Source organism: Pelophylax lessonae (assembly GCF_965119305.1).
Source record: "Pelophylax lessonae genome assembly, chromosome: 11".
Lineage (NCBI taxonomy): Eukaryota > Metazoa > Chordata > Amphibia > Anura > Ranidae > Pelophylax > Pelophylax lessonae.
This window is the reverse complement of record NC_138778.1, coordinates 135,594,456-135,620,471: the sequence shown is the minus strand read 5'-3', so window position 1 is coordinate 135,620,471 and position 26,016 is coordinate 135,594,456. Positions and strand designations below refer to the sequence as shown.

The 26,016-nt window shown below is 44.7% G+C and overlaps 3 protein-coding genes across 6 annotated transcripts in view; 2 read left to right on the top strand and 1 right to left on the bottom strand.

The window, feature by feature from the left end:
* RECQL5 (RecQ like helicase 5) overlaps positions 1-15,185 on the bottom strand; it is a 276,003-nt gene extending 260,818 nt beyond the window's left edge. Inside the window, exons 1-2 of one of the 2 annotated variants that reach the window (XM_082273010.1) lie at positions 15,066-15,185; positions 680-725 (exon numbers count right to left, since the gene is read on the bottom strand). The gene's annotated coding sequence lies outside the window, so the exon portion shown is untranslated. The remainder of the gene's footprint in view (positions 1-679; positions 726-15,065) is intronic. The other variant, XM_082273011.1, reaches the window with a different exon arrangement.
* The window catches only part of MYO15B (myosin XVB), a 764,404-nt gene that overhangs the window by 506,050 nt on the left and 232,338 nt on the right, over positions 1-26,016 (top strand). The window lies entirely within an intron of this gene.
* Positions 15,214-26,016, top strand: part of SAP30BP (SAP30 binding protein) — a 97,234-nt gene continuing 86,431 nt past the window's right edge. For both annotated transcript variants that reach the window (XM_082273014.1, XM_082273013.1), the window contains exons 1-2: positions 15,214-15,364; positions 25,486-25,589. In XM_082273014.1, the coding sequence (XP_082129140.1) occupies positions 15,274-15,364; positions 25,486-25,589 (195 nt within the window). In that variant the 5' untranslated portion in view covers positions 15,214-15,273. The remainder of the gene's footprint in view (positions 15,365-25,485; positions 25,590-26,016) is intronic.

Sequence of the window (26,016 nt, the reverse complement as noted above, 5' to 3'; positions counted from 1 at the left end):
CGCTTTAAATATAAATGACAGCTAGCCAGCTACCATGTTCAGAAGGCGAGGTCAGCATTATAAGCCCTGCACTTCTAGCACAAATTTACTTTAAACACTGATAATCTATCATTTTTAGGCAGTGAGAGTTAGGAGGAGAGAGATGTTCATATAGCTTACCAGATGAGGAAAGCACAAGACCTCATTGCCCTCTTCCCAGGCAGGCAACACCAAGAAACTGAAAAGCAGTAACAGGAAACAGTACTGTTGCCTTCCTGGCTATGCAGTATAGTAGGGGTGCTTAAGTCCCCATTCACACTAGCGCGACTTGTCAGGCGACTTGGTCGCCTGACAAGTCGCGGTGGGTCGCCTGCCATTGATTAGCACAGGACCCGTTCTAATAGGAGCGACACAAGTCGCTCCGACTTAGAAAAAAGGGTCCTGTACTACTTTGGGGCGACCTGGAGGCGACTTGCATTGACTTCAATGATATGAAGTCCGTGCATGTTGCGCCGAGGTCGCCCCGGCAAGTCGTGTCGCCCCTGTGTCAATGGGCTCTGAATCACCAGTAAGTATAAACAGAATTACAAATTATTTTGGCATGCAAAAAGTTTATACCCATTTATTTAATTAAATTGTGTATGTATCAGTTTACCAGGAGGTCTACTTTATGAAAACATTCTTCACAGATAAGTCTTACCGAATAATAATTCTTTATCCTAGTCTCATGGTACGTCAGTGTGTTACTAAGAGGAAAAAGAAAAAAAAAACAATTAGCAGTAAAACTGGATTATGGTACTACAAGCAATAGAATTTATTCAATATACTTTACAACCATAACTGGTACTTGCAAACCACTGACGTGACATCACAATGAAAGTTGATGAAAACCCTAACCGGGGTTCCTCCTGAGATTGCTAGGGGTTCCCTGACCAATGGACAATTTCTGCCGCTCAGATAAGTTTCCAATGACACCATTGTTCCTTTTACCTATCTGTAAGGGGGTAATTCTTCCCAATGATGAGAAGAGTAAGGAGCATTCTTCCCACTGACTGTCACACTAATGTGTCATGAGTTGTAGATTTCTAATTTTTAGCAGGGGTTCCCCGAGACCAGAAATTTATTTCAAGGGTTCCTCTGTGTTGAAAAGGTTGAGAAAGACCTCATTCACACCGGTACTGTCAAACCTGCTGTCTTTGGAGGACATTTCCAAACATGTATAAATACATGCAAGGATTTTTCAATGGTACACTGAGCTTTTACCTGCGGTCAGTTTCCAGGATCCAATTAGATACTCTTTAAAGCAGGAACATCAAATATCATTTGCTAAGGAACTGTGCATCATAAACAGGGTGGATTTGATTTAAAACAAGTTGATTCAAATCATGATTTAAATCAATAGTAAAAGGCTTGATTTAACTCAACTTGATTTAAATCATAATTTTTGAAGAGCAAATGTCATCTTTGACCCGCTGTTGACTCGTAAATGCAACCGACGGTTGCATTCACTTTAATGGGACGGCTGGTGATGCGGCAGTGACACAACAAGGTGAGAGACGTAACAGCAGCAGGTGAGTGGATGCCCGCTAACAGGCACTGCTATGATGGATCTAAAATGACAGGCACTCTTAAATGTAAGGATTCATTCTTTTTTCTAGTAGTTAGTGTGAATGAATCAATGCAGTGCATGTTATCTCAGCTTGCAGAGCTTTGATTCATTGAATGAGTTTACCAAAAATGTAAATATTGCAGAATATAATATAAAATCGTCGATTTTTTTTTAAATAAAAAAAAAAAAAAAACAACATTTGCTAAATACTGCTTTTACCTTTTTTTATTTATACATCTCATTGCTGCTCTTCTCCTGTGGCCTTTTGGCAGTTACTTCATGTCTACATTTACTTCTTGCAGTGTCAGCTGCATATCATTGCTTTGGGTACGTTTAATTGATGGTGACAATGCTGTTTTGGGCCCATCCCTAACTATAGGTTTGCATTTAATGCCCTTGTTATCACAATGCACAGAAAGCAGACTGCACATGAATTAGTGTGCTGTGGCTCCCCATTTACAGTACATTATTGACTGTTTTAACACCCAAAAACAATAAATTGGTGCGGTTTTCTCGAATACATTCAGTTATCACATAGCATAGCGTGCAATGCATGGCACGTCTGGTTTTCTTGTAAAATTACTAAATAATTGGTACAAGGCAGTCACCATACCATCCAATTTGTGGTGGCCACCCAGCACTACAGATAGGGAGTTTATTATGTGCCATTGAGTGGAATGAAGGATAGCAGTAGTGAACACCAGCTCATTATGTTGGATGGCATGAGTATATCAGATATGTCTCTGCCAATAGTAATTGTTCTATATGGTTGTGACCTCTGTATTAGTGGTATGGGTATGTATCAGATATGTCTCTGCCAATAACAATTGTTCTATAGGGTTGTGATGTCTGTATTAGTGGTATGGGTATATATCAGATATGTCTCTGCCAATAACAATTGTTCTATATGCTTGTGACCTCTGTATTAGTGGTATGGGTATGTATCAGATATGTCTCTGCCAATAACAATTGTTCTATATGGTTGTGACCTCTGTATTAGTGGTATGGGTATGTATGAGATATGTCTCTGCCAATAACAATTGTTCTATAGGGTTGTGACCTCTGTATTAGTGGTATGGGTATGTATCAGATATGTCTCTGCCAATAACAATTGTTCTATAGGGTTGTGACGTCTGTATTAGTGGTATGGGTATGTATCAGATATGTCTCTGCCAATAACAATTGTTCTATAGGGTTGTGACGTCTGTATTAGTGGTATGGGTATGTATCAGATATGTCTCTGCCAATAACAATTGTTCTATAGGGTTGTGACGTCTGTATTAGTGGTATGGGTATGTATCAGATATGTCTCTGCCAATAACAATTGTTCTATATGGTTGTGACATCTGTATTAGTGGTATGGGTATGTATCAGATATGTCTCTGCCAATAGTAACTGCTCCATAAGGTTCTGACATTTGTGTTAGTTATGGCTTAGCTCCAATGAGCTGAGGGCTGAATCAATCCCAACCCCGTACAGATATATAAATGGGTGGGAAGCTGGTGACATCAGTACCCTTATATGGACACATGCCCTGATGTCACCAGCATCCCACCCCTTTGTTTATGTGTGCTGTGGGGCAGGGAATAACAGGGCCTGCAGCTCAGATGACTAGAATAGCACAAAGCCAAGGTGGCTACAGCAGTACTGTGGGAACTGCAAAGCTTATAAACAATGGGGGGGGGGGGGGGGGAATTCATCAAAACTGGAGCAGCTTTGCATGGCAACTAATCAGCTTCTATCTTCAACTGGTTCAGTAAGGCTGGCCATACATGTTCAACTTTTGTTGTACAATTTTCTGGTAGATCTACCACAAACCACATAATGTAAGGTCCAAGCTAAACAAAACATTCACTTGTATCTATTTAGGCAGGCCTTCGTACTACATACTTGAAGGTCAATTTCAAGAAAATCTGACAGAAAACTGAAAGAAAATTGTAACATGTATGGCCAGCCTTAAGCTTTGAAAATAAAAGATGGAAGCTGATTGGCTGCCATGCATAGCTTTTCCAGTTTTGATAAAAGTTCTTCTGCTCCTTTTTACATGGACTGTCCAATCAGTTTGTCCGTCAGTTTTTTAGACCAAACCGATCGAACCCTCCATTCTCTTATATGAAGCAGCGGATGTCAGCAGACACAACTGCCAAAAACAGACGGTGGTCCAATTCCCCATCTGTCCAGGTGATTGGATGGAAACAGACAGGCAGTCGGTTTCCATCCGATTGCCCCAAAGAGGAGAGCAGGACCGTGTCCATGTCTACTGTGCATAGCGGAGCAGACTCAGACTGTCGTCTTCCTGCTCAGCAAGGATCAGCGGAGAGAGATTCCCCGCCGAGCAAGCGGATCCCGCAGTGTCATGCTATAGTGAGTCAATTATTTTTAACATTTATATAGTATTATACATTTACAAGACTTTTTTTGATAGATGGCATTTGTTGGCACCGCTAAAGCCCCAACTGCTTGGTAATTTTATATTGTATACCTTTATAAAGGGATGTGGTGCCCTGTAGGCCCATCAATCCAATAAATATTTGTTTCATGTCTGATTTTTTTAGCACACTTTCAAAATGAATGGGCTGCTTTAATACATTCTATTTCACTGGGAGAGAGTTACTAAAATTGGAGCACACAGAATCTGAGGAAGCTGCAGGGGCGGACTGGGCTGGGAGGGCAGGGTGGTTGATCTAAAGCCCTCAGAAAAGGCCACTACTGCAGCAGCAGCTCCGCTTTATGTACAGAGTGACCTGGCCGGCCGAGACCAGTTTGTTCTACTGCTGGCTTGTATATTCTGCACTGGTTGCTAGTGGATCGCCTGCAACCTGGTGTCTAGCAACCAGTGAAGTCATGGTCTCGAGGAGGAAAAAGCAAGGCCAAGGCCCCAGCATTCAAAGCGGAGGAGAATCTTCCACCTCTTCCGCAACTGGGAAGCTTCAGCCGCTTCTCCTGCCTCACTCACTCCTTGTCCCTTTATACAATGTCTGGATTCCCCAACTCCTTGAGCTGCACCAACTCTGCCTGAAGTTTAATAACCCCTCTCCTGTCTTATCAACTCCATCTCGTTCCCGAGTCAATCTGCCTTCCTTCCTGGTAAGTTACATTCACCTATAAGTCCTGCTACACCGGTCATTTCCCCCTCTGCTTCACTCCCCTTCCCTCCACATATCTCTTCTCCTTCCCAAATACTGATACGGTCCTGCAGTAAATCAGATGCCCCCCCCGTTCTTGTCTATCTGCTATCTTCTCACATAAATCAGCATTAGACAATTAGACCCCTTTCACACAGGCTTTCCGATCCGATCCGCCTGTCAGTTTTTCAGGTGGACCTGATCGGATGCTCTATGCAACTCTATGGAGCAGCAGATGTCAGCGGTGACATGGCTGAAATCCAGACAGATGGAAACCCTATTTTCCATCTGTCTTGAGGATTGGATCAGATGAAGACAGACAGGCGGTCCCTTTTCATCCGATCTCCCATAGAGGAGAGCGGGGATCTGACAGCTCTGTCTCTGCAAAGTAAGCAGAAACAGATCTGTCATCTTCCTGCTCATCGGGAACCAGGGGATCGATCCCCACTGAACAAAACGGATTTCGCTGGGTGGAAAGCCAGTGTGAAAGAGGTCTTACACACATCATACAGGCTCAGAGGTCAGATCTGGGCATTCCACAGGAGTCCAAACACCTTTTCCATCCTTTTCCACTTTTCAGTTCTTCCAACTGCCCTAGCACATTCTATGCAGCCCTTTAAAGTATAAAAATATAAAAAGAAAATTACAGCGCTATTAGCAAAGATTGATGAATCTCAAATCATCCAATCCAAATCAACAAACCAAATTACAGATACAAATAAAATCTCATATCCTTGGTCAAACAAAAGTGTCCATAGCAATAAATTAAGTGAATAAAAAGTGCTAGATTGCTCACCATACAGTGAGCAGTGACTGTCAAAATAAAATAAACAGGTATAAAAAAAAAAAGTGTCCTTGATCATATGAAGGTGTCCAGAAAAATAAATCTAATTGCAAAGGATGAAAAGTGCTCTGTTGCCAAGTGTAGAAACTATAATTTCCCTTCTCTGGATAACAGAAATACAAACTCACCAAAAAGAATTGCGGTCTAAATTATAGGACAGCATTTATGGCCTCAGGTGATGGTAGCTTTCCTCTCCGATTACCACTGTCAGACTGTCATGGATCTCTCAAATATCAAAATAGTGCAAACAGGGATGTCTGCCAGCCATATTGGGTAAATTATGTCAGTTGATGGATTCCCGCTCATTGTCCTCAGGTGTCTCCAATGATGGCTCTGATGACATAAGGACTCCTGGCAGAGTTCCTCCCCCTTACCTCTATGGTCAATCATCCATCCAAAGTTTGAGAGATCCATGACAGTCTGACAGTGGTAATCCAAGAGGAAAGCTACCATCACCTGAGGCCATAATTGCTGTCCTATAATTCTTTTTAGTGAGTTTGTATTTCAGTTATCTGGTGGAGGCAAATATGATATCCGCTACACTTGGCAACAGAGCACTTTCATCCTTTGCACTTGGATTTATTTTTCTGGACACCTTCATATGATCAAGGACACCTTTTTTATATCTGTTTTTTATTTTTATTTTTATTTGGACAGTCGCATGAATATTGAGCAATCGAACACTTTTTATTCACATAATTTATTGATATGGACACTTGGCTGACCAAGGACACGTTGTGAGATTTATTTTTATTTGTACTTGTAATTTGGTTTGTTGATTTGGATTGAATGATGGACACATAATTTGAGATTCCTCAATCTTTGCTAATAGCGCTGCAAATTCCTTTTTATATTTAGTATATTGACACTTTTTGCATGCCGCTGATATTCCTATCGGGCGCGGACATTACTCTATGAATATAAGTGGTAGCAAAGTCCCCATAAAAATGTTATAAAATGCTCCCCCTGCATGCTTAAGTCAATAATGTACTAGTGTGCACTGCATACTAGCACATTATGACCGACTTAACTGCAAACGGAGCTCCCTAGCGCTTCCATTTGTGCTCAGTCTTCCTTCCTGTTTTCATAAGCTCAGCCACTTAAATGGCCAGGCCATGGTGACATCACTCCCATGCATGCACACGGGAGTCACATCACAGCGGCACACAGAGTGGACTGTAAATATGGTGTGAGCTGCGCATGCACAAGCTCAGATCACATTATCACTGACAGCCTCAGGCAAAAGGGGGTGGATGGAGGAAACCCTGAGCTGTCAGATTACACTGGTTAGGGGCTGCACTGAAACAAGTTGCATTTAGCAGGCTATAATGCCCATTGAATGTGACAGGTTGGGGCAGTAAAACCATAGCTTAACAGCCTGTTTTTACCCTGACACCCCCCCCCCCCCCACCCAATCACAAGTGAAAAAAGGCATAGGACTCACTCAGAAGCAGGTGGGGAGAGGTAAAAAGCAAGAGATTGAACCATGATTTTACCACCCCCAAACATCCACTCGAATAAGCGTGGGCCTGGACCACAACTGCCTTGCAACCACATGCAATGCACAGAGTTGTAGCACAGAGGGTCAGCATTTTTAGGAATAAAACAGACAGTGAGGAGGTGATATTGCCCCCTCACTGCCTCTCAAACACAAGCAATGATAGCTGAACATCTGAACAAGCTGTTAGAATTCTTTCAGCCCCCCTTTCTCCCTCAGAGCACCCTAGACCCTTTTAGTTCCAAGTATACCTCAGAGGGCAGCTCCCCTCCTTCTGACCCCCTAAAAGCAAAGGACTATAGGTCCCAGCATGAGCCCCTCAGAGCTTGGGATGTGTCACACCCCACCATCCCTAGTTAGTGAGGGACTACAGGTCACAGCATTAACCTGGGACATCTAAGGGTCAAATTCTTGGATCTCAGGGGTTCATGCTGGGATTTGTAGTCCTTCACTTTTAGGGATATTTCCCCTCCAAAAGTGAAGGACAACAGGTCTCAACATGAACTCCCCAGAGCTCACACACCCCTGCTCCCCCCAACTAGTGAAGGACTACAGGTCCCAAGGTCCATACTAAAACCCCTAAGAGGATGTGTTCCCCGGCCCTTCAATTCAGTGGTTCAATGGGCCACTTGACTGAACTTGTCCCGCCCCCCCCCCCCCCCCCAAGGTCTAAGGCTGCCAGTACTCCCCTGGGAAGTTGTGTATAATAACCAATCAGCTTCTGGGTTTTATTGACAACGCTTAAAGAGGAGCTCTAGCCCTCCCCACTAAAAAATTAAAAGTCAGCAGCTACAAATACTGTAGCTGCTGACTTTCAATATTAGGACACTTACCTGTCCAGAAATCCCGCAATGTCAGCACTCCAGCCAATTTTTCAATCGGTTCTCAGGTGGTGCTGCCACCATTCCATGTAAGAGAAACTGGCAGTAAAGCTTTGCGGCTTCACAGCTTGGTTCCCTACTGTGCATGCACGAAGCGCTTTATGAATGACCCGACAGCGGGGGAAGGAGGAGGAGGGCTGAACTTCTGCCATGGAGAAGGGTCATCCGGAAGTTGGGATGGGTACCTGTCAAAAACCCCCCTCCCCTGTCCCACCCAAAAGGTGCCAAACGTGGCAGCAGAGGAGTGAGAAAACAAACAAGTGGAGCTTCCCCTTTTGGGTGGAGCTCTGCTTTAAAATTTAAATGGAGGCAGTTTTTTTTTTTGATAGGGTGAAGGAGGATTAGTATGCTTGTCAGGTTATATTGCTGTCTGTCCCCCCTGTTAAGGCGATTCATCCTCTCTAGTTGTCCTGTTTACCATCATTAAAAGTGAAAGTAATAAAAAATCCAAAATTTTGGGTTGTCCCCAGAAAGTAACAAAGGGGAAATTTTCCAATGGGGGGCACTAGTTCTGGTGAGCTGGAGGTACCCAAGAAAATATGTTAAAGTGGTTGTAAAGTCAGAAGTGTTTTTTTTTTTTTTATCTTAATGCATTCTATGCATTAACCGCTTGCCGACCACCGCAAGTACATATACTGCGGCGTTCAGCCCCGGCCAGGCAAAGTGACGTACCGGTACGTCACTAGCCTGTGAGCCAATATTGGGCAAGCAGGCGCCATCGGAGGCGCACTCCTGCCCCTGCTCGTTCACGGACACCTCCGCGCGTGTGACCGGCGGACCCGATGTCCGCCGGTCACTCGCAATCGTCCGCTGTGAAGGGAGAAAGGCAGGCGGCTGATGTAAACAAAGCCGCCTTTCATTCTTCCCTGTGTAACAGCAAAGATTTAACGGTCCTGCTATGTAGGACCGTAGATCTCCGCTGTTACATGTAAAGCCACATCCAATCACAGTTAGAATCACACCCCTAGGGACACACTTAACCCCTCCCTCTCAAATAAAGTTAACCCCTTCCCTGCCAGTGTCATTTTTACAGTAACAGTGCATATGTATAGCACTGATTACTGTAGTAATGTCAGTCAAGGGTCCGATCTGTCCGCCGCAATGTCGCAGTCCCGCAAAAATCGCAGATCGCCGCCATTACTCGTTAAAAAAAAAAACAACAAAAATTACAAAAATCTTTCCCTTAGTTAGTAAACGCGATAACTTTTGCGCAAACCAATCAGAATACACTTATTATGATTTTTTTTACCAAACATATGTAGCAGAAAACAAATTGGCCAAAAATGTTAAAAAATTCAGATTTTTACATTTTTTGGGGGAATTTCATATAAAAAAAATTGAAAAATATTGTTATTATTGCAAAAATGTCGCTCTATTGGCTGCCACTGCTGTCATAGTCAGTTAGCCAATCAGGAGAGAGAGGGGGTAGGCTCAAACCGTGGCTCCATGTCTGAATATACACAGGGAGCTGTGGCTTGGCCCGGGTGCCCCCATAGCAAGCTGCTTGCTGTGGGGGCACTCAACTGGAGGGAGGGGCCAGGAGCACCGGCGAGGGACCCGAGAAGAGGAGGTTCCAGGCTATGTGCAAAACCATTACATAGAACAGGTAAGGATGACATGTTTTTTTTTTTTTTTTTTTTTTATTTATTTATTTTTAAAGGAAAAAAAAAAAACCACAAGACTTTAGTACAGTATCATTTTAACTTGCAGGGAATTCCTTGCACTTCCTGTTTTAGCTATGGGACAGGAAGTGCAGGGAAATCTCCACAACGACACACAGATGGAGAAAACAAAATCTGACAGGGGTTATAACCCTCCCTTACTCTATATAGACCAAAAAAAAATGTTTTACCTATAGGTCTACTTGAACAGAAAAGCTGAAGTTAGAAGCTGATTCGCTACCATCAACAGATGCACCAGATTCTGAGTCCTCCCCCATTGTATCAGTAACTGGAGGAAAACAAAAAGCGCCATCTGAGTGCAGAATTAAATGTTTATTAGGGCAGAAGAAACATAGTTAGGGCTCTTTCACACGGGCGATCCGATCAGATCCGCCTGTCAGTTTTTTAGGCGGATCTGATCGGATCCTCCATGCAGCTCTATGGGGCAGCGGGTGTCAGCGGAGACATGTCCGCTGACACCCGCTGCCATCCGCATCCGATCCTGTCCGTGAAATCTGGACGGATGGAAACCCTATTTTTCCATCAGTTCAGTAATCGGAGCGGATCGGATCTGATGAGAGAGGACAGGAGGTCCGCTCTCTTCCGATCCCCTATAGAGGGCAGCGGGGGCTGAGACACCTCCCTCTCCGCTCTGCAAGCGGAGACGGAGCTGTCATCCGCCGGCTCAGCGGGGATCGCGGATCGATCCCCGCTGAGCAACACGGATCCGCCTACGGAGGCGGGCCGTGTGAAAGAACCCTTACTCACACTTTATACAGAGTGTGCTTCTGGCTCAAAAGATCAGATCCAGATGTATGTGTCCCCCTGGGAGGAAGGATTTCAGGATGGCCTCGGCGGCTCCAGCTCCTTGGACGTGGCTGATGGCCTGAAGAAGGAGCGCATGCTCCGAGAACGCGTCGCCTTGACAACCCCCACTGCACCCGGAAGTCGAGCACAGGAGAAGCCGCCGGACAGTCTGCTGAACCACGGTGAGACCGATATCCATCAGCCTCTCCCCTGTCTCGATCTGACTGGTACAGCGGGAGGGGCCCGAGTATCACCCGCTGACATCAGTCAGGAGGAAAGGAGGAGAGATTGAGAGAGAACCTCCTTCTTTCTGCTGGTTATCACTCTAGTGATATAAAGATCAATATAGAGGAATCAGAACCTCCTTCCTCCTGTTGGTGACCCCTCTAATGGTATAAATATCCCTATAGAGGAATCAGAACCTCCTTCCTCCTGTTGGTGACCCCTCTAATGGTATAAATATCCCTATAGAGGAATCAGAACCTCCTTCCTCCTGCTGGTGACCCCTCTAATGGTATAAATATCCCTATAGAGGAATCAGAACCTCCTTCCTCCTGTTGGTGACCCCTCTAATGGTATAAATATCCCTATAGAGGAATCAGAACCTCCTTCCTCCTGTTGGTGACCCCTCTAATGGTATAAATATCCCTATAGAGGAATCAGAACCTACTTCCGCCTGCTGGTGACCCATCTAATGGTATAAAGATCCCTATAGAGGAATCAGAACCTCCTTCCGCCTGCTGGTGACCCCTCTAATGGTATAAATATCCCTATAGAGGAATCAGAACCTCCTTCCGCCTGCTGGTGACCCATCTAATGGTATAAAGATCTCTATAGAGGAATCAGAACCTCCTTCCTCCTGTTGGTGACCCCTCTAATGGTATAAATATCCCTATAGAGGAATCAGAACCTACTTCCGCCTGCTGGTGACCCATCTAATGGTATAAAGATCTCTATAGAGGAATCAGAACCTCCTTCCTCCTGTTGGTGACCCCTCTAATGGTATAAATATCCCTATAGAGGAATCAGAACCTACTTCCGCCTGCTGGTGACCCCTCTAATGGTATAAATATCCCTATAGAGGAATCAGAACCTCCTTCCTCCTGCTGGTGACCCCTCTAATGGTATAAATATCCCTATAGAGGAATCAGAACCTCCTTCCTCCTGCTGGTGACCCCTCTAATGGTATAAATATCCCTATAGAGGAATCAGAACCTCCTTCCTCCTGCTGGTGACCCCTCTAATGGTATAAATATCCCTATAGAGGAATCAGAACCTCCTTCCTCCTGTTGGTGACCCCTCTAATGGTATAAATATCCCTATAGAGGAATCAGAACCTACTTCCGCCTGCTGGTGACCCCTCTAATGGTATAAATATCCCTATAGAGGAATCAGAACCTCCTTCCTCCTGTTGGTGACCCCTCTAATGGTATAAATATCCCTATAGAGGAATCAGAACCTACTTCCGCCTGCTGGTGACCCCTCTAATGGTATAAATATCCCTATAGAGGAATCAGAACCTCCTTCCTCCTGTTGGTGACCCCTCTAATGGTATAAATATCCCTATAGAGGAATCAGGACCTACTTCCGCCTGCTGGTGACCCATCTAATGGTATAAAGATCTCTATAGAGGAATCAGAACCTCCTTCCTCCTGTTGGTGACCCCTCTAATGGTATAAATATCCCTATAGAGGAATCAGAACCTCCTTCCTCCTGCTGGTGACCCATCTAATGGTATAAAGATCTCTATAGAGGAATCAGAACCTCCTTCCTCCTGCTGGTGACCCATCTAATGGTATAAAGATCTCTATAGAGGAATCAGAACCTCCTTCCTCCTGCTGGTGACCCATCTAATGGTATAAATATCCCTATAGAGGAATCAGAACCTCCTTCCTCCTGTTGGTGACCCATCTAATGGTATAAAGATCTCTATAGAGGAATCAGAACCTCCATCCTCCTACTGGTGATCCCTCTAGTGATATAAAGATCTCTATAGAGGAATCAGAACCTCCTTCCTCCTACTGGTGATCCCTCTAGTGATATAAAGATCTCTATAGAGGAATCAGAACCTCCTTCCTCCTGTTGGTGACCCCTCTAATGGTATAAATATCCCTATAGAGGAATCAGAACCTCCTTCCTCCTGCTGGTGACCCATCTAATGGTATAAAGATCTCTATAGAGGAATCAGAACCTCCTTCCTCCTGTTGGTGACCCATCTAATGGTATAAAGATCTCTATAGAGGAATCAGAACCTCCGTCCTCCTACTGGTGATCCCTCTAGTGATATAAAGATCTCTATAGAGGAATCAGAACCTCCTTCCTCCTACTGGTGATCCCTCTAGTGATATAAAGATCTCTATAGAGGAATCAGAACCTCCTTCCTCCTACTGGTGATCCCTCTAGTGATATAAAGATTTATATAGGGGAATCAGGACCTCCTTCCGATAAAGATCTACATACAGGAATCAGGACCTCCTTCCTCCTGCTGGTGAAGCCTCTAGTGATGCATCCTAGAATTCTATTGGCTTGTCACACTGTTTGCTCATTTTGATTTATCTGAAATAAGAACCCCCAAATATTTTTCCTCTGTAGTCTGGCCAATACTGTACACTTTTAAGGGATTTTTTCCCCGTGTGCGTTTTTTTACATTTGGAAACATTGAACTTTAGTTTCCACTGCTTTGACCAATATTCCAGCAATGTCAAACCATGTTCCATTTTACAGACGCCTCAGGAGACAATAACCCTATTACACACCTTTGTGTCATCAGCAAAAAGTCATACCTTGCCCAACAAACCTTTAGTTCTATCACTTACATATGGATTAAATAGAACAGGACCCAGTACAAAGCCTTGTGGTACACCACTAGTGACTGCTTCCTGTTCTGAGTGAACCCCATTTACAACCACACTCTGGTATCTGTCCTTTAGCCAACTGCATATCCATTGAACCACCTAAGGGTTAAGTCCTAGCTTGTACAACTTTTGTATTAGATCTTATGTGGAACTGTATCAAATGCTTTGCTGAAATCAAGATATGCTACGTCCACAGCACCACCCTGGTCCAAAACATTGGTAATATAGTGAAAAAAAATTCAGTCAGATTAGTCTGATATGATCAAATCTCAGTAAAAAGCAATAGTCCTACTGCTTTGGGTCCAGCAAGTTGCATACTTTTAGGTGATCAACGATTCTTCTTTTCAGGAATGATTCCATTAAAACGTTACTAAACAGTAAAATCAGTGTGTGTATGCAGTCACGCATGCTTGTTATACACTGTGGAACCTAAGGGGTTAATCCTCTGCTTTGTGTAACAAGGCTGTTTGATCCTGTCTACTCTAAACCCCCCCCCTCCCCTCTCCCTCCTCCTGACCCCTGATAATTTTTATAACACAGAGTTTATGGAGGCACTCTGCACATACTCAGTTTGGTGTGTGTTGCTAGAGGGTTTTTTTTTTTTTCTTGGGAGTGTGCATGTGATAAGCACAGGGCCAATCAGCACTGTCCAAACAGAGGGTCAGGGGGTTGCAGTCTCATAGGTCAGTCAGAAAACTCACCCTTCAAGCTTTAACCAGTGCTTGGCAGGACACTGATAAAAGTCACAAGACTGCTTTATACTGCTGATGAGAAAAGGCATTCAGCGGTTTATATTTACTAAAACTATTGCATTTCCATGTTCTGTGTACTGTTGGAGAGCAGATATAGTGAGTGCAGGCTCCTGGGTTTAGTAGCCCTTTAACGTGACTACAACTTACTGGCCTGTAAATGCCAGCTTCTATTTTGCTGCCCTTCCTGTGAATAGGTACAATATTAGCTGTCTCTTTGCCTGTAGTACATCAACCCCATTGTAAGAAATCAGAATCTTTCCTCAATGTAGTAAAACGGATCATTGCTTTTTGCATGCATCCCCATTGGAGAGATTTCCCATCTTGTCCTGACAGGAAGTGAGGGGAGATGTCCCCAATGGGAGCAAAGATGACAATAAAACCTCCAACCCTTTATCTGCTCTTTTTCCAAACCTGTATAAAGAGTCTTGGCTGGAGTTGGCCTTTTCATTCATTAAAGCCCAGCTTGTTTGACCTGTTTACAGTGATCACCAAGAATCCAAATGTTATGTCTTCAACAGAAGAGGAATAGAGGGGGGATCTTCCATTAGGGACACTAGTTCTGGGGACAACAAGGAATTCCCTGACTTTGGGGGGGAATTCCCATCATTTCCTGTGTCGGTTATGTAGCAGGAAGGGGAAATATCCGCAATAGGACACAGGTGGCCAAACAAACCTGACTGGGGTTATAACTTACTCAATCCAAAAAAAAAGTTGTGCCTTTAAAATTGTCTTTGGAATCCCAGCTCCAGGCTGAAGGGTAAAAAACATCTCACTTTGAAGGGGTTTCCTCTCACTTCCTGTTTTGTCTCTGGGACAGGAAGTGAATTGAAAACTCCCCAATGGGAGACACAGACAGCAATAACAATGTGACAGGAGTTCTCATCCCTATTCAGTCTATACAAAAGTGAGAAATAAAAAGTTCTCCCTGTAGTTACGTCTCCATTGTATTATGTATGGGGCCATATAAGTAATAAACACCAATATAATATCAGCACTGTCAGAGCAGAGGTGACCAGCCACACTGACATATGAAGAGTAAGGTGTCTCCTTCTACCTCTGCTATGGACAGCCAGCTTGTCCCCCCGGAGAACACCAACTGTACAGACGTGTGTCATCTCCACGCAAACTTCCTCCCAACTTCCGCCGGCGCGGCGCACACTGATGATGAAGGCAGACCCGGCCTCTGTTGCTATGGGAATACGTTCACACACACACACCTTCCTTCCGCACGCCGGAAATGCGTCATAGGTGCGACGGGAGCGATGGCGGCGAGTAAGAAGAATGTCCTGTCGTCTCTGGCCGTGTATGTGGGGGACTCGGAGCCTGAGCTGGAGAGTGATGGAGAGACGGAGGGTGAGATACGATCGGGGGACTGAGGGGGAGCTCGGTGCCTGAAAAGATCCCTGGTCCCTAGTGTAGTCCATCTCTATGGTATAGGACGTCTCTAGGCCGGACTGGGGACCAGAACGTCAGCATTGTGTTCCTAGGATTGTCCATCTCTATGGTATAGGACGTCCTTATGCCAGACTAGGGACCAGAGTGTCAGCATTGTGTTCCTAGGATTGTCCCTGGTGTTGTCCATCTCTATGGTATAGGACATCTGGGGAGCAGAGCGTCAGCATTGTGTTCCTAGGATTGTCCATCTCTATGGTATAGGACATCCTTAGGCCAGACTTGGGACCAGAGTGTCAGCATTGTGTTCCTAGGATTGTTCCTAGTGTTGTCAATCTCTATGGTGTAGGACATCCTTAGGCCAGACGTGGGACCAGAGGGTCAGCATTCTGTTCCTAGGATTGTCCATCTCTATAGTATAGGACATCCTTATGCCAGACTTGGGACCAGAGCGTCAGCATTGTGTTCTTAGGATTTCCCCTGGTCCCTGGTGTTGTCCATCTCTATGGTATAGGACATCCTTAGGCCAGACTTGGGACCAGAGGGTCAGCATTGTGTTCTTAGGATTTCCCCTGGTCCCTAGTGTTGTCCATCTCTATAGTATAGGACATCCTTAGGCCAGATGTGGGACCAGAGGGTCAGCATTGTGTTCCTAGGATTGTCCATCTCTATGGTATAGGACATCCTTAGGCCAGACTTGGGACCAGAGCGTCAGCATTGTGTTCTTAGGATTTCCCCTGGTCCCTAGTGTTGTCCATCTCTATGGTATAGGACATCCTTAGGCCAGACGTGGGACCAGAGCGTCAGCATTCTGTTCCTAGGATTGTTCATCTCTATGGTATAGGACATCCATAGGCCAGACTGGGGACCAGAGGGTCAGTATTGTGTTCCTAGGATTGTCCCTGGTCCCTGGTGTTGTCCATCTCTATAGTATAGGACATCCTTAGGCCAGACTTGGGACCAGAGGGTCAGCATTGTGTTCTTAGGATTTCCCCTAGTCCCTAGTGTTGTCCATCTCTATAGTATAGGACATCCTTAGGCCAGACTTGGGACCAGAGTGTCAGCATTGTGTTCCTAGGATTGTTCCTAGTGTTGTCAATCTCTATGGTGTAGGACATCCTTAGGCCAGACGTGGGACCAGAGGGTCAGCATTCTGTTCCTAGGATTGTCCATCTCTATGGTATAGGACATCCTTATGCCAGACTTGGGACCAGAGCGTCAGCATTGTGTTCTTAGGATTTCCCCTGGTCCCTAGTGTTGTCCATCTCTATGGTGTAGGACATCCTTAGGCCAGACGTGGGACCAGAGCGTCAGCATTCTGTTCCTAGGATTGTCCATCTCTATGGTATAGGACATCCATAGGCCAGACTGGGGACCAGAGGGTCAGTATTGTGTTCCTAGGATTGTCCCTGGTGTTGTCCATCTCTATAGTATAGGACATCCTTAGGCCAGACTTGGGACCAGAGGGTCAGCATTGTGTTCCTAGGATTGTCCATCTCTATGGTATAGGACATCCTTAGGCCAGACTTGGGACCAGAGGGTCAGCATTGTGTTCTTAGGATTTCCCCTGGTCCCTAGTGTTGTCCATCTCTATAGTATAGGACATCCATAGGCCAGACTTGGGACCAGAGGGTCAGTATTGTGTTCCTAGGATTGTCCCTGGTCCCTAGTTTTGTCCATTTTTATGGTATAGGACATCTGTAGGCTGAACTAGGGACCAGAGCGTCAGCATTGTGTTCCTAGGATTGTCCCTGGTGTTGTCCATCTCTATAGTATAGGACATCCTTAGGCCAGACGTGGGACCAGAGGGTCAGCATTCTGTTCCTAGGATTGTCCCTGGTCCCTAGTGTTGTCCATCTCTTTGGCATAGGTCCTAGGACATATGTAGGTAAGCTGGACTGGGGACTATAGCGTCAGCATTGTGTTGCTAGAATTGTCCCTGGATCCCAGTGTTTTCCATCTATATGGTATAGGTCACAGTGATGGCGAATGTTGGGGCCCCAGTTATTTTGGAACTACATTTCCCTTGATGCTCACGCACTCTGCAGTGTAGTTGAGCATCCTGGGAAATGTAGTTCCAAAACATCTGGGGTGCCAATGTTCACCCTCACTGGTATAGGACATCTGTTGGCCAAAGTGGAGAGCAGAGCATCAGGCTTCTGTCCATAGAACTGTCCCTGCTTCCTAGTGTAGTCCATCTCTAAGGTAAAGAACATCTGTAGGGAAAGATTATAACCTATATGTAATACGTTATAAAAGTGCGCTTCTATGAACAATAAACAAAAAATGACATAGCATCCAATGTGACAAATGAATGAAAACAATAATCCACACTGTGCAAAAATGATTCTTTTATAGTGAAAAAGTCTCTTTCATCTGAAAGTAAAAGGTGAACCAAAATTGCCCAAACTGACAGGTGAAATAATCCAACTGCTGGGATTACACTGACATGTGTTGAAGGTGCCCAAATGGCCTCTTACCAAATAATCCACTAACGTGATATTAAAACAGTAGTGCAATAGTAATGGTGACACCCAGGTGATGAAGATGGACTCTAAAGTCCCGTACACACGTACCGATCGTCGGCCGAACGATCGGCCGTCTTTTGTCCAGGGCTGTCCTGTCGGTTGAAAAGTGCAAAAGACTGCGCACGAATTTTGTCGGCCAACAATAGCCGACTGCAGAAGTGATGTCATGTGATGGTTAACTTTCCTTGTCTTTTTTCTTTTCTGAGCATGCCCAGTCTTGCTAATCGGCTGTCTGTCGGCCGAATTCTGTACTGACTGGCGAACAATCGGCCGTTCTGGTGTTGGCCAACAAAAATTTTAATGCCTGCACGACAGATTCTGTTCGGCCGAAAATGCGCTGTCGGCTGTCAGAAGCATCATACTAACAAGCCTACAATTGGCCGATCGGCCGTCAGCCGAATATTTACGGCCGACAATCGGTACGTGTGTACGGGGCTTTACCACAATTCAGGGAGAAATGAGCCAAAGCTGTGGTACCAGGGAATCCAATATCTGATCTGCCAGAGATGGTATGGCGCCCAATGGAATGGATGAGTCAGACTGCTTCTTATCTACATGGATCCGGAAACTTCCGGGAATGGAAATTTCAGAGGGAAAAACCACCATGGAAAGAAGGAAGGAACTAATAGTGCGTTACCCACGTATTTTATTGAAATAAAAGGCAAACACTTACAAACATCCGTAGATGAACAGCAATGCTCAGATTAAATAATCACGGCTGCCTGCAGTGCGGTCCATGACGAATAGCAGCGCGGCTGGCTCCCCCCGACGCGTTTCCACTGAAGAGTCGGCTTCTGGGACTGGAGTTCAATGGAAACGCGTCGGGGGGAGCCAGCCACGCTGCTATTCGTCATGGACGAATCTTGGATATCGCTCTGGTTCCTAGCATTGATGGTATAACTGATTATTAGGATTTTTGAGTACAAGAGTGATCAGTGCCAACCTTGTGTCCTTCGAAGTGGCCCTTGTTCCTGTTGTTGATGGTGTAGGTCAGTAAGAAAATTGTCCTGGGTAACAGTGAGCAGTGTCAGCCTTATGTCCTAAAATGGCTCTGGTTTTCAGTGTTGATGGTATAGGTCATTAATAATTTCCCTGTGTACCAGAGGATCAATGTCAGTCTTGTTTTCTTTGAAATGTTCTTGGTTCCAGGTGTTGATGGTTTAGCTCATTTTTAGGTTGTATTGGGTACCAGAGTGATCAGTGTCAGCCTTCTGTCCTTAGAAATGGCCCTGGTTTCTAGTGTTGATGGTATAGGTCAGTAAAATAATACACCGACCTAGATCTATGGGTCAGCGCTCACTGCAACAACATGAATAAAGAACCATGCATGGTGGATGCAATAACACAGAGTCTATGAATAAAATCCAAAAACCTGTCCATAGATGTGAGACTTCAATGTGATGTCCAGGATGGATGGATGGGAATGTGATGTCCAGGATGGATGGATGGGAATGTGATGTCCAGGATGGATGGATGGGAATGTGATGTCCAGGATGGATGGATGGGAATGTGATGTCCAGGATGGATGGATGGGAATGTGATGTCCAGGATGGATGGATGGGAATGTGATGTCCAGGATGGATGGATGGGAATGTGATGGTCTCTGTTGTGATAGATGTGGGGTGCAAAGACCGGCAGCTCCTAGGTGAGGTGAGGAATCCCTCCAGACATGTTGATAAAGGAAAAACAAGGGCACCAGGTCAGAAATATATTGTATAAAAACAAATTTTATTCAGAGGCACTTACATGAAAGAAAGCCAGCGTCGACATGCAGGTACTCAAGGAAGCTGGTCCCCAAACATAATGTACTGAGGGGTGGTGTGGGTAGCGTACATCCAGCTGCAGGTTGGCACCGGTATCCAGGGATGGAGGTTGGAAGATCCGGGGGTGCCGGGAGGAGTCTGAACACACCTCCCCAGGGACGTCAGCGGCGCTTAGCTGGGAGTTGGATGCAGTCTCACGGGACACTGCTGGTTCCTCCATGGAAGCCGGCAGGAGACAACTGAGGCTTTGGAGAGGGCAGGAGGTGGATCCTCTGAAATGACATTGTGGCCTGCCCTCTCCACAGCCTCAGTTGTCTCCTGCCGGCTTCCATGGAGGAACCGGCAGTGTCCTGTGATGCTGCTTCTGGCTCCCGGCTGAGCGCCACTGACGTCCCTGGGGGAGGTGTGTTCGGACTCCTCCCGGCACCCCCGGATCTTCCAACCTCCATCCCTGGATACCGGTGCCAACCTGCAGCTGGATGTACGCTACCCACACCACCCCTCAGTACATTATGTTTGGCTATGATTTTGGCTTCTGCCTGCCTACAGTGCTGCCCTCGGAATCAACATTGGAATTTTGTAATATCCGGAGTTTATTTCTCTCCACCTTATCCACATCCCAGTGTGGGTCCCACTTGTCGGCACAAGCGCCCAACACATTCCTTTCTTAGGTCCTTGAAATGGCTCTGGTTCTCAGTGTTGATGGTTTAGGTTATCATTAGTTTGGCCTGGGTACCAAAGTGATCAGTGTCAGCCTTCTGTCCTTAGAACGGATCCTAGTTCCTTGTGTAAATGTTCTGGTTCATCTTTAGGTAGGACAGGGTACTTTAAGCACACTAGTAATTGGCATTCCTAAAAAGTCTTGTTCTTAATGAATGCTAAGAAGGGTTCCGGCCTTCCCCTATTCTACAAAAGAAAAAAAATGTTTCTGTCTTTGTTGCTTTTAGAGATTTACCCTCAATTCCTGGTTGGTAAAACCATTTTCACCGACACAGAAAGTGAGGAGAGATCTCTCTAACAGAACCGAAGGATTATTTCCTACTCTATACACAACTAAAAAAAAATGTCTACAGAAAAATTTTACCAAGCTGATGTCAGAAAATAGTGGGCAGTTCTGCAAAACACGGAACTCATTGTTGCTTTACCATTGGGCATTGCCAACATCTGAGCCCAAGGGTGAACTTGCTATTCAAGTGAACCTATAGTCTGTTTTAATCTTATAAATATAAGCTCTAAGTGCTATCTCTTCCCCTATTTCAGGTTTATTTTTACTTTGCTTCAAGGGTCTTATGTTTTCTTGCTTCATGGCAGAGCTCAAGCAACTACAGTGCCTTAAAAAAAGTATTCATACCCCTTGATATTTTCCACATTTCGTCATGTTATAACCATAAAGGTGTATTTTGTTGAGTTTTTTTGAAAATACCAACACAGAGTGGCACATAATTGTGAAATGAAAGGAAAATGAGAAATGGTTTTCAAAATGAGTCGATACTTTGTAGAGCCCCCTTTCACTGCAATTACAGCTGCAAGTCTTTTTGGGGATGTCTTTACCAGCTTTGCACATCTAGAGAGTATAATTGTTTGCCTATTCTTCTCTGCAAAATAGCTCTAGTTCTGTCGGATTGGATGGAGAACGTCTGTGATCAGCAATTGTCAAGTCTTGCCACAGATTCTCAATTGGATTTAGGTCTGAACTTGGACTGGGCCATTCTAACACATGAATATGCTTTGATGTAAACCTGTCCATTGTAGCTTTGGCAGTATGTTTAGGGTCGTTGTCCTGCTGGAAGGTGAACTTCTGCCCCCGTCCCAAGTCCTTTGCAGACTCTAACAGGTTTTCTAAGATTTCCCTGTATTTGGCTCCATCCATCTTCCCACCAACTCTGACCAGCTTCCCTGAAGCATCCCCACACCATGATGCTGCCGCCATGTTTCACGGTGGGGATGGTGTGTTCAGGGTGATGTGCAGTGTTAGTTTTTCTGCCACACATAGCATTTTGCTTTTAGGCCAGAAAGTTAAATTTTGGTCTCATCTGACCAGAGCATCTTCCTCTACATGTTTGCTGTGTCCCCTACTGCAAATGGGACTTGTTATGGCTTTCTTTTTGCAACTCTTCCATAAAGGGCAGATTTGTGGAGTGCACGACTAATAGTTGTTCTGTGGACAGATTCTCCCACCTGAGCTGTGGATCTCTGCAGCTCCTCCAGAGTTACCATGGGCCTCTTGGCTGCTTCTCTCATTAATGCTCTCCTTACCCGGCCTGTCAGTTTAGGTGGACTTTAGGTGGCTTGGTAGGTTTGCAGTTGTGCCATACTCTTTCAATTTTTGCATAATGGATTATACAGTGTTCTGTGGGATATTCAAAGCTTGGGATATTTTTTTATAACCTAAACCCTGCTTTAAACTTCTCCACAACTTTATCCCTGACCTGTCTGGTGTGTTCCTTGGCCTTCATGATGCTGTTTGTTCACTAAGGTTTTCCAACAAACCTCTGAGGGCTTCACAGAACAGCTGTATTTATACTGAAATGTAACTACATACAGGTTGACTCTATTTACTAATTAATAAGTAATTACTAAATAATTTACTAATCATCATGTTGTGGACCCACTTGTATACAATTATACAGTCATTTTACCATTGTACATTCCAACCATTTGCACACACTTCACATGAAGTCCCAATTTCTCCCCCTTTTCTTTATTCCCCTAGTGTTAGGGATGCTAGGCAATCGTTACGAAAAACAAAAATAGTGTTCTGTAGAGGGCTCAGGGGAGTTCACTACCTTATAGTGGACACCACATCAATAATACAAGACAGACATTTACTGTATTACCCTGATCTGAATGGTGACCGTTGGCATAAGCATAAATATCGAAAAACCAAAGACAAGAGGTTGGAAAACCATGAGAATACAGATATACTCTGTTACTCAATTGTCCAACCGCCAACTAAGGGCACCACAGACATATTTGGTATAAAAGTATAAATTTATTAGGCACGTATGCCTTAAAATGTGAAATCAAGACAGAAACAGACAGCAGATTGGTGAACCATGGTGACACAAAAAAACAACAAAAATTAAAATCAATAATTAAGGCACCCATGCATATTTAAACATACCATACAATCATGAACACTTGGACCCTGCGCAAGCCAGCATACCTGGTAGGCTGGATAATACGTAGGGTACAGTGTGAGGACCTCAGATGTGATGAAATACCCCTCTATCAAATATAATGAACAAGACCTGGCTGGATTTCACAAAAATGGTAGACTAAATGTAATAGGATATCTGATGAGGAAGATATTGATAGCATGAAGGAATTCCAACCTATTAACCTGCAGTTAGCTGCCAACAGGATTAACCAAAGATTAGATCGTTGATTGCGGTAGGTAACCCCCAAACATTTAGGAGATGTAAACCTGGCGGTCTGAAAAGAATCCAGAATTGGATCAAAAAAGTAAGGGCAATCCTTGATGTTGGAAATAAGTAAGAGCCGCAGTCATCATTTGGTGAAACTCAAAATAGATTTCAGGTGGACAGTCCGTATATATAAAGTGAATAGTTGATGCAGATGGAATCTCACCGTCCAAATGAACGGAATCAACTAATCATAGGTTTACCTTAGCGTAAGCTTCTTAGTATGCCGGTGTTTTGGCCATGTAGAGAGGGAGGATGAATTGCGGTATTTGGCGGCACGGTCCCCCAGGTCCAGATATCCAGTAGTGGTCACTCTAACCCGTCTGCGTTCTACCCTTCCATGTGGCTGAACCGGCGGCTGTGGAGATTGACTTCCGGGTCAGAGGTGTCCTCCCGGTCGTCACTTCCTGTAAAGCCGATATGCCGGACGTCTTCACGGGGAACTGCCTGGGGAGCGATGAATGTTGGATCCTGTACTGGGGACTCAATTGTCGCTGGTGCATGGGTGCTCAATGCACAATGCTGGTCGCTGACGCGTTTCACCAACCAAGTTGGTTTCCTCAGAGCTCAGTGCTAGGCAATCGGCCTCTTGTACTATGTTACGGATTCGTCTTGTTTTACCACATGCTACACATCATGCCGATTACCTTATGTACCTTTTTTAATCCATATTCCTTCCCCATTTTTTTCTTCATGATCAGGGATGGAGGCACAAAGCCTTAGTCAGGCGATGCCTCATATAAAGTCCCAAATAACCTCTCTGTGTTCGCAATATATATATATATATACTGATCAGCCATACTTCATGACCACCTTCCTAACATTGAGTAGGTCCCCCTTTTGCCCCAAAAACAGCCCTGACCTGTCAAAGTATGGACTTCTCTAGACCTCTAAATATTTGCTGTGATATCTGGCACCAAGCCTTCAGTAGATGATCCTTTAAGTCCTGTAAGTTGCAAGGTGGGGGCCTTCATAGATGGGACTTGTTTTTCCAGCACATCCCACATATGCTTGATTGGTTTGAGATCTGAAGAATTGGCCAAGTCTGCATCTCAAACTCATTGTTGTGCTCCTCAAACCATTCTTGAAACATCTTTACAGTGTGATAGGGCACATTATCCTGCTGAAAGAGGCCACTGCCATCAGGGACTACTATTTCCATGAAGGGGTGTACTTTGTCATCAACAATGTTTAGATAGGTGGTTTGTGTCAAGTAACATCCACATGAATTGCAGGTCCCAAGGTTTCCTATCAGAACCAAGCATCACACTGCCTCTGCCGGCTTTCCTTCTTCCCATAGTGCATCCTGGTGCCATCTTTTCACCTGGTATGTGATGCACTCACACCCGGCCATCCACATGATGTAAAAGAAAACAAGATTTATAAGACCAGGCCACCTTCTTCCATTTCTCTGTGGACCAGTTCTGATTCATGTGCCCATTTTCTGAGCTTTTGGCTGTGGACACTAGTCAGCATAGGCACCCTGACTGGTCTGTGCCTGCACTGCCTCATGCCAGTTTTTTTTCTGCTATCAACTTCAGGGACAGCATGGTTACTTGATACCTAATATATCCAACCCACTTTCAGATGCCATGGTAACAATTTAATCATTGTTATTCACCTAAAGAGAAGTTCCAGTCTGTAAAAAGAAAACAAAAATGTTAAATGTCAGCAGCTACAAGTACAGTAGCTGACTTTTATTATAAAGACCCTTACCTGTCCAGGGATCCCGTGAAGTTGGCACCCTTAACCGACTCGTCATTCGGCTTTGGGTACAGGTGTCGGCATCTGTAGTAATGGAAACAGGAAGTGAAGCCTTGTGGCTGCACAGCTGGTTTCCTACTGCGCATGCTGCCCTTTCTGAATGGCTCCGACATTTTCTGGGACCTGTGTGTGTCCCAGAAGGCAATGGGGGGGGGGGGGGGTAGGAAAATGAGCCAGAAATGTCGTAAATCGGCTATCTTTCCTCAAAGTGGGAGCGATACCTGTCAAAACCAGGTACCCACCTCCCCGTCCAAAAAGTGCCAAATGTGGCAGTGGAGGGTGCAAACAAGCGGAGCTTCCCCTTTTGGGTGGAGCTCTGCTTTAACCTGTCAGTGGTCATGAAGTTATGGCTGATCAGTGTGTATATATAAATATATATTGCCCAATGGATTAGAAGCTGGATATATTTTTCCACCCTAAGGCAGAGTATTAGCTGTTTTGGAATGTGATAATTAGTCCCAGGTAACATTGTACATTTCTTTGCAAGGAATTGTATTTGGTGAAGAAATAATTACAATTTTGTATGATGGGGAGAGATAATTAAATGTCAAAGTATGTACTTTTTCAGCTTTTGCCAATAAAAATGTTGCTTGCCTTTTTAGATGAGAAGGGAGGTCTGGTTCCCCTTTCATATGGACAGGATGATATATCCAGACTGGAAGAAGATGGATCCAACAAGGAAGATGATGATGCTAGCCCACATTCTGTAAGTAAATTTGTGGCACTCTGACCACTAAGGACTATATTATTATTATTATTATATTGGATTTCTATAGCGCCGACAGTTTACCCAGCACTTTACAAATTGAGGGTAGACAGTACAAATACAATCCACTTTAATACAGGAGGAATCAGAGGGTCCTACTCGTTAGAGCTTACAACTAATGATTATTAGTTTAAGCTGAATACTCAGGTGAACTACATACACATATGCAGTGCGTTTTCAGGTGTGGGAACTGATGGGAAATTGCATGGTGAAAAAGCACCATGTGATTTCTTGGCCCTAGCGGTTCAAAGATGGCGCAGGAACCTTTTACCTGCATGAAACGCAAGTACAGCAGCCCATTCAAAAGAATGGGCTGCCGTGCCCGAGCAAATGCGGCCTAAGACAATTCCACTTCTTCCAATGTGGC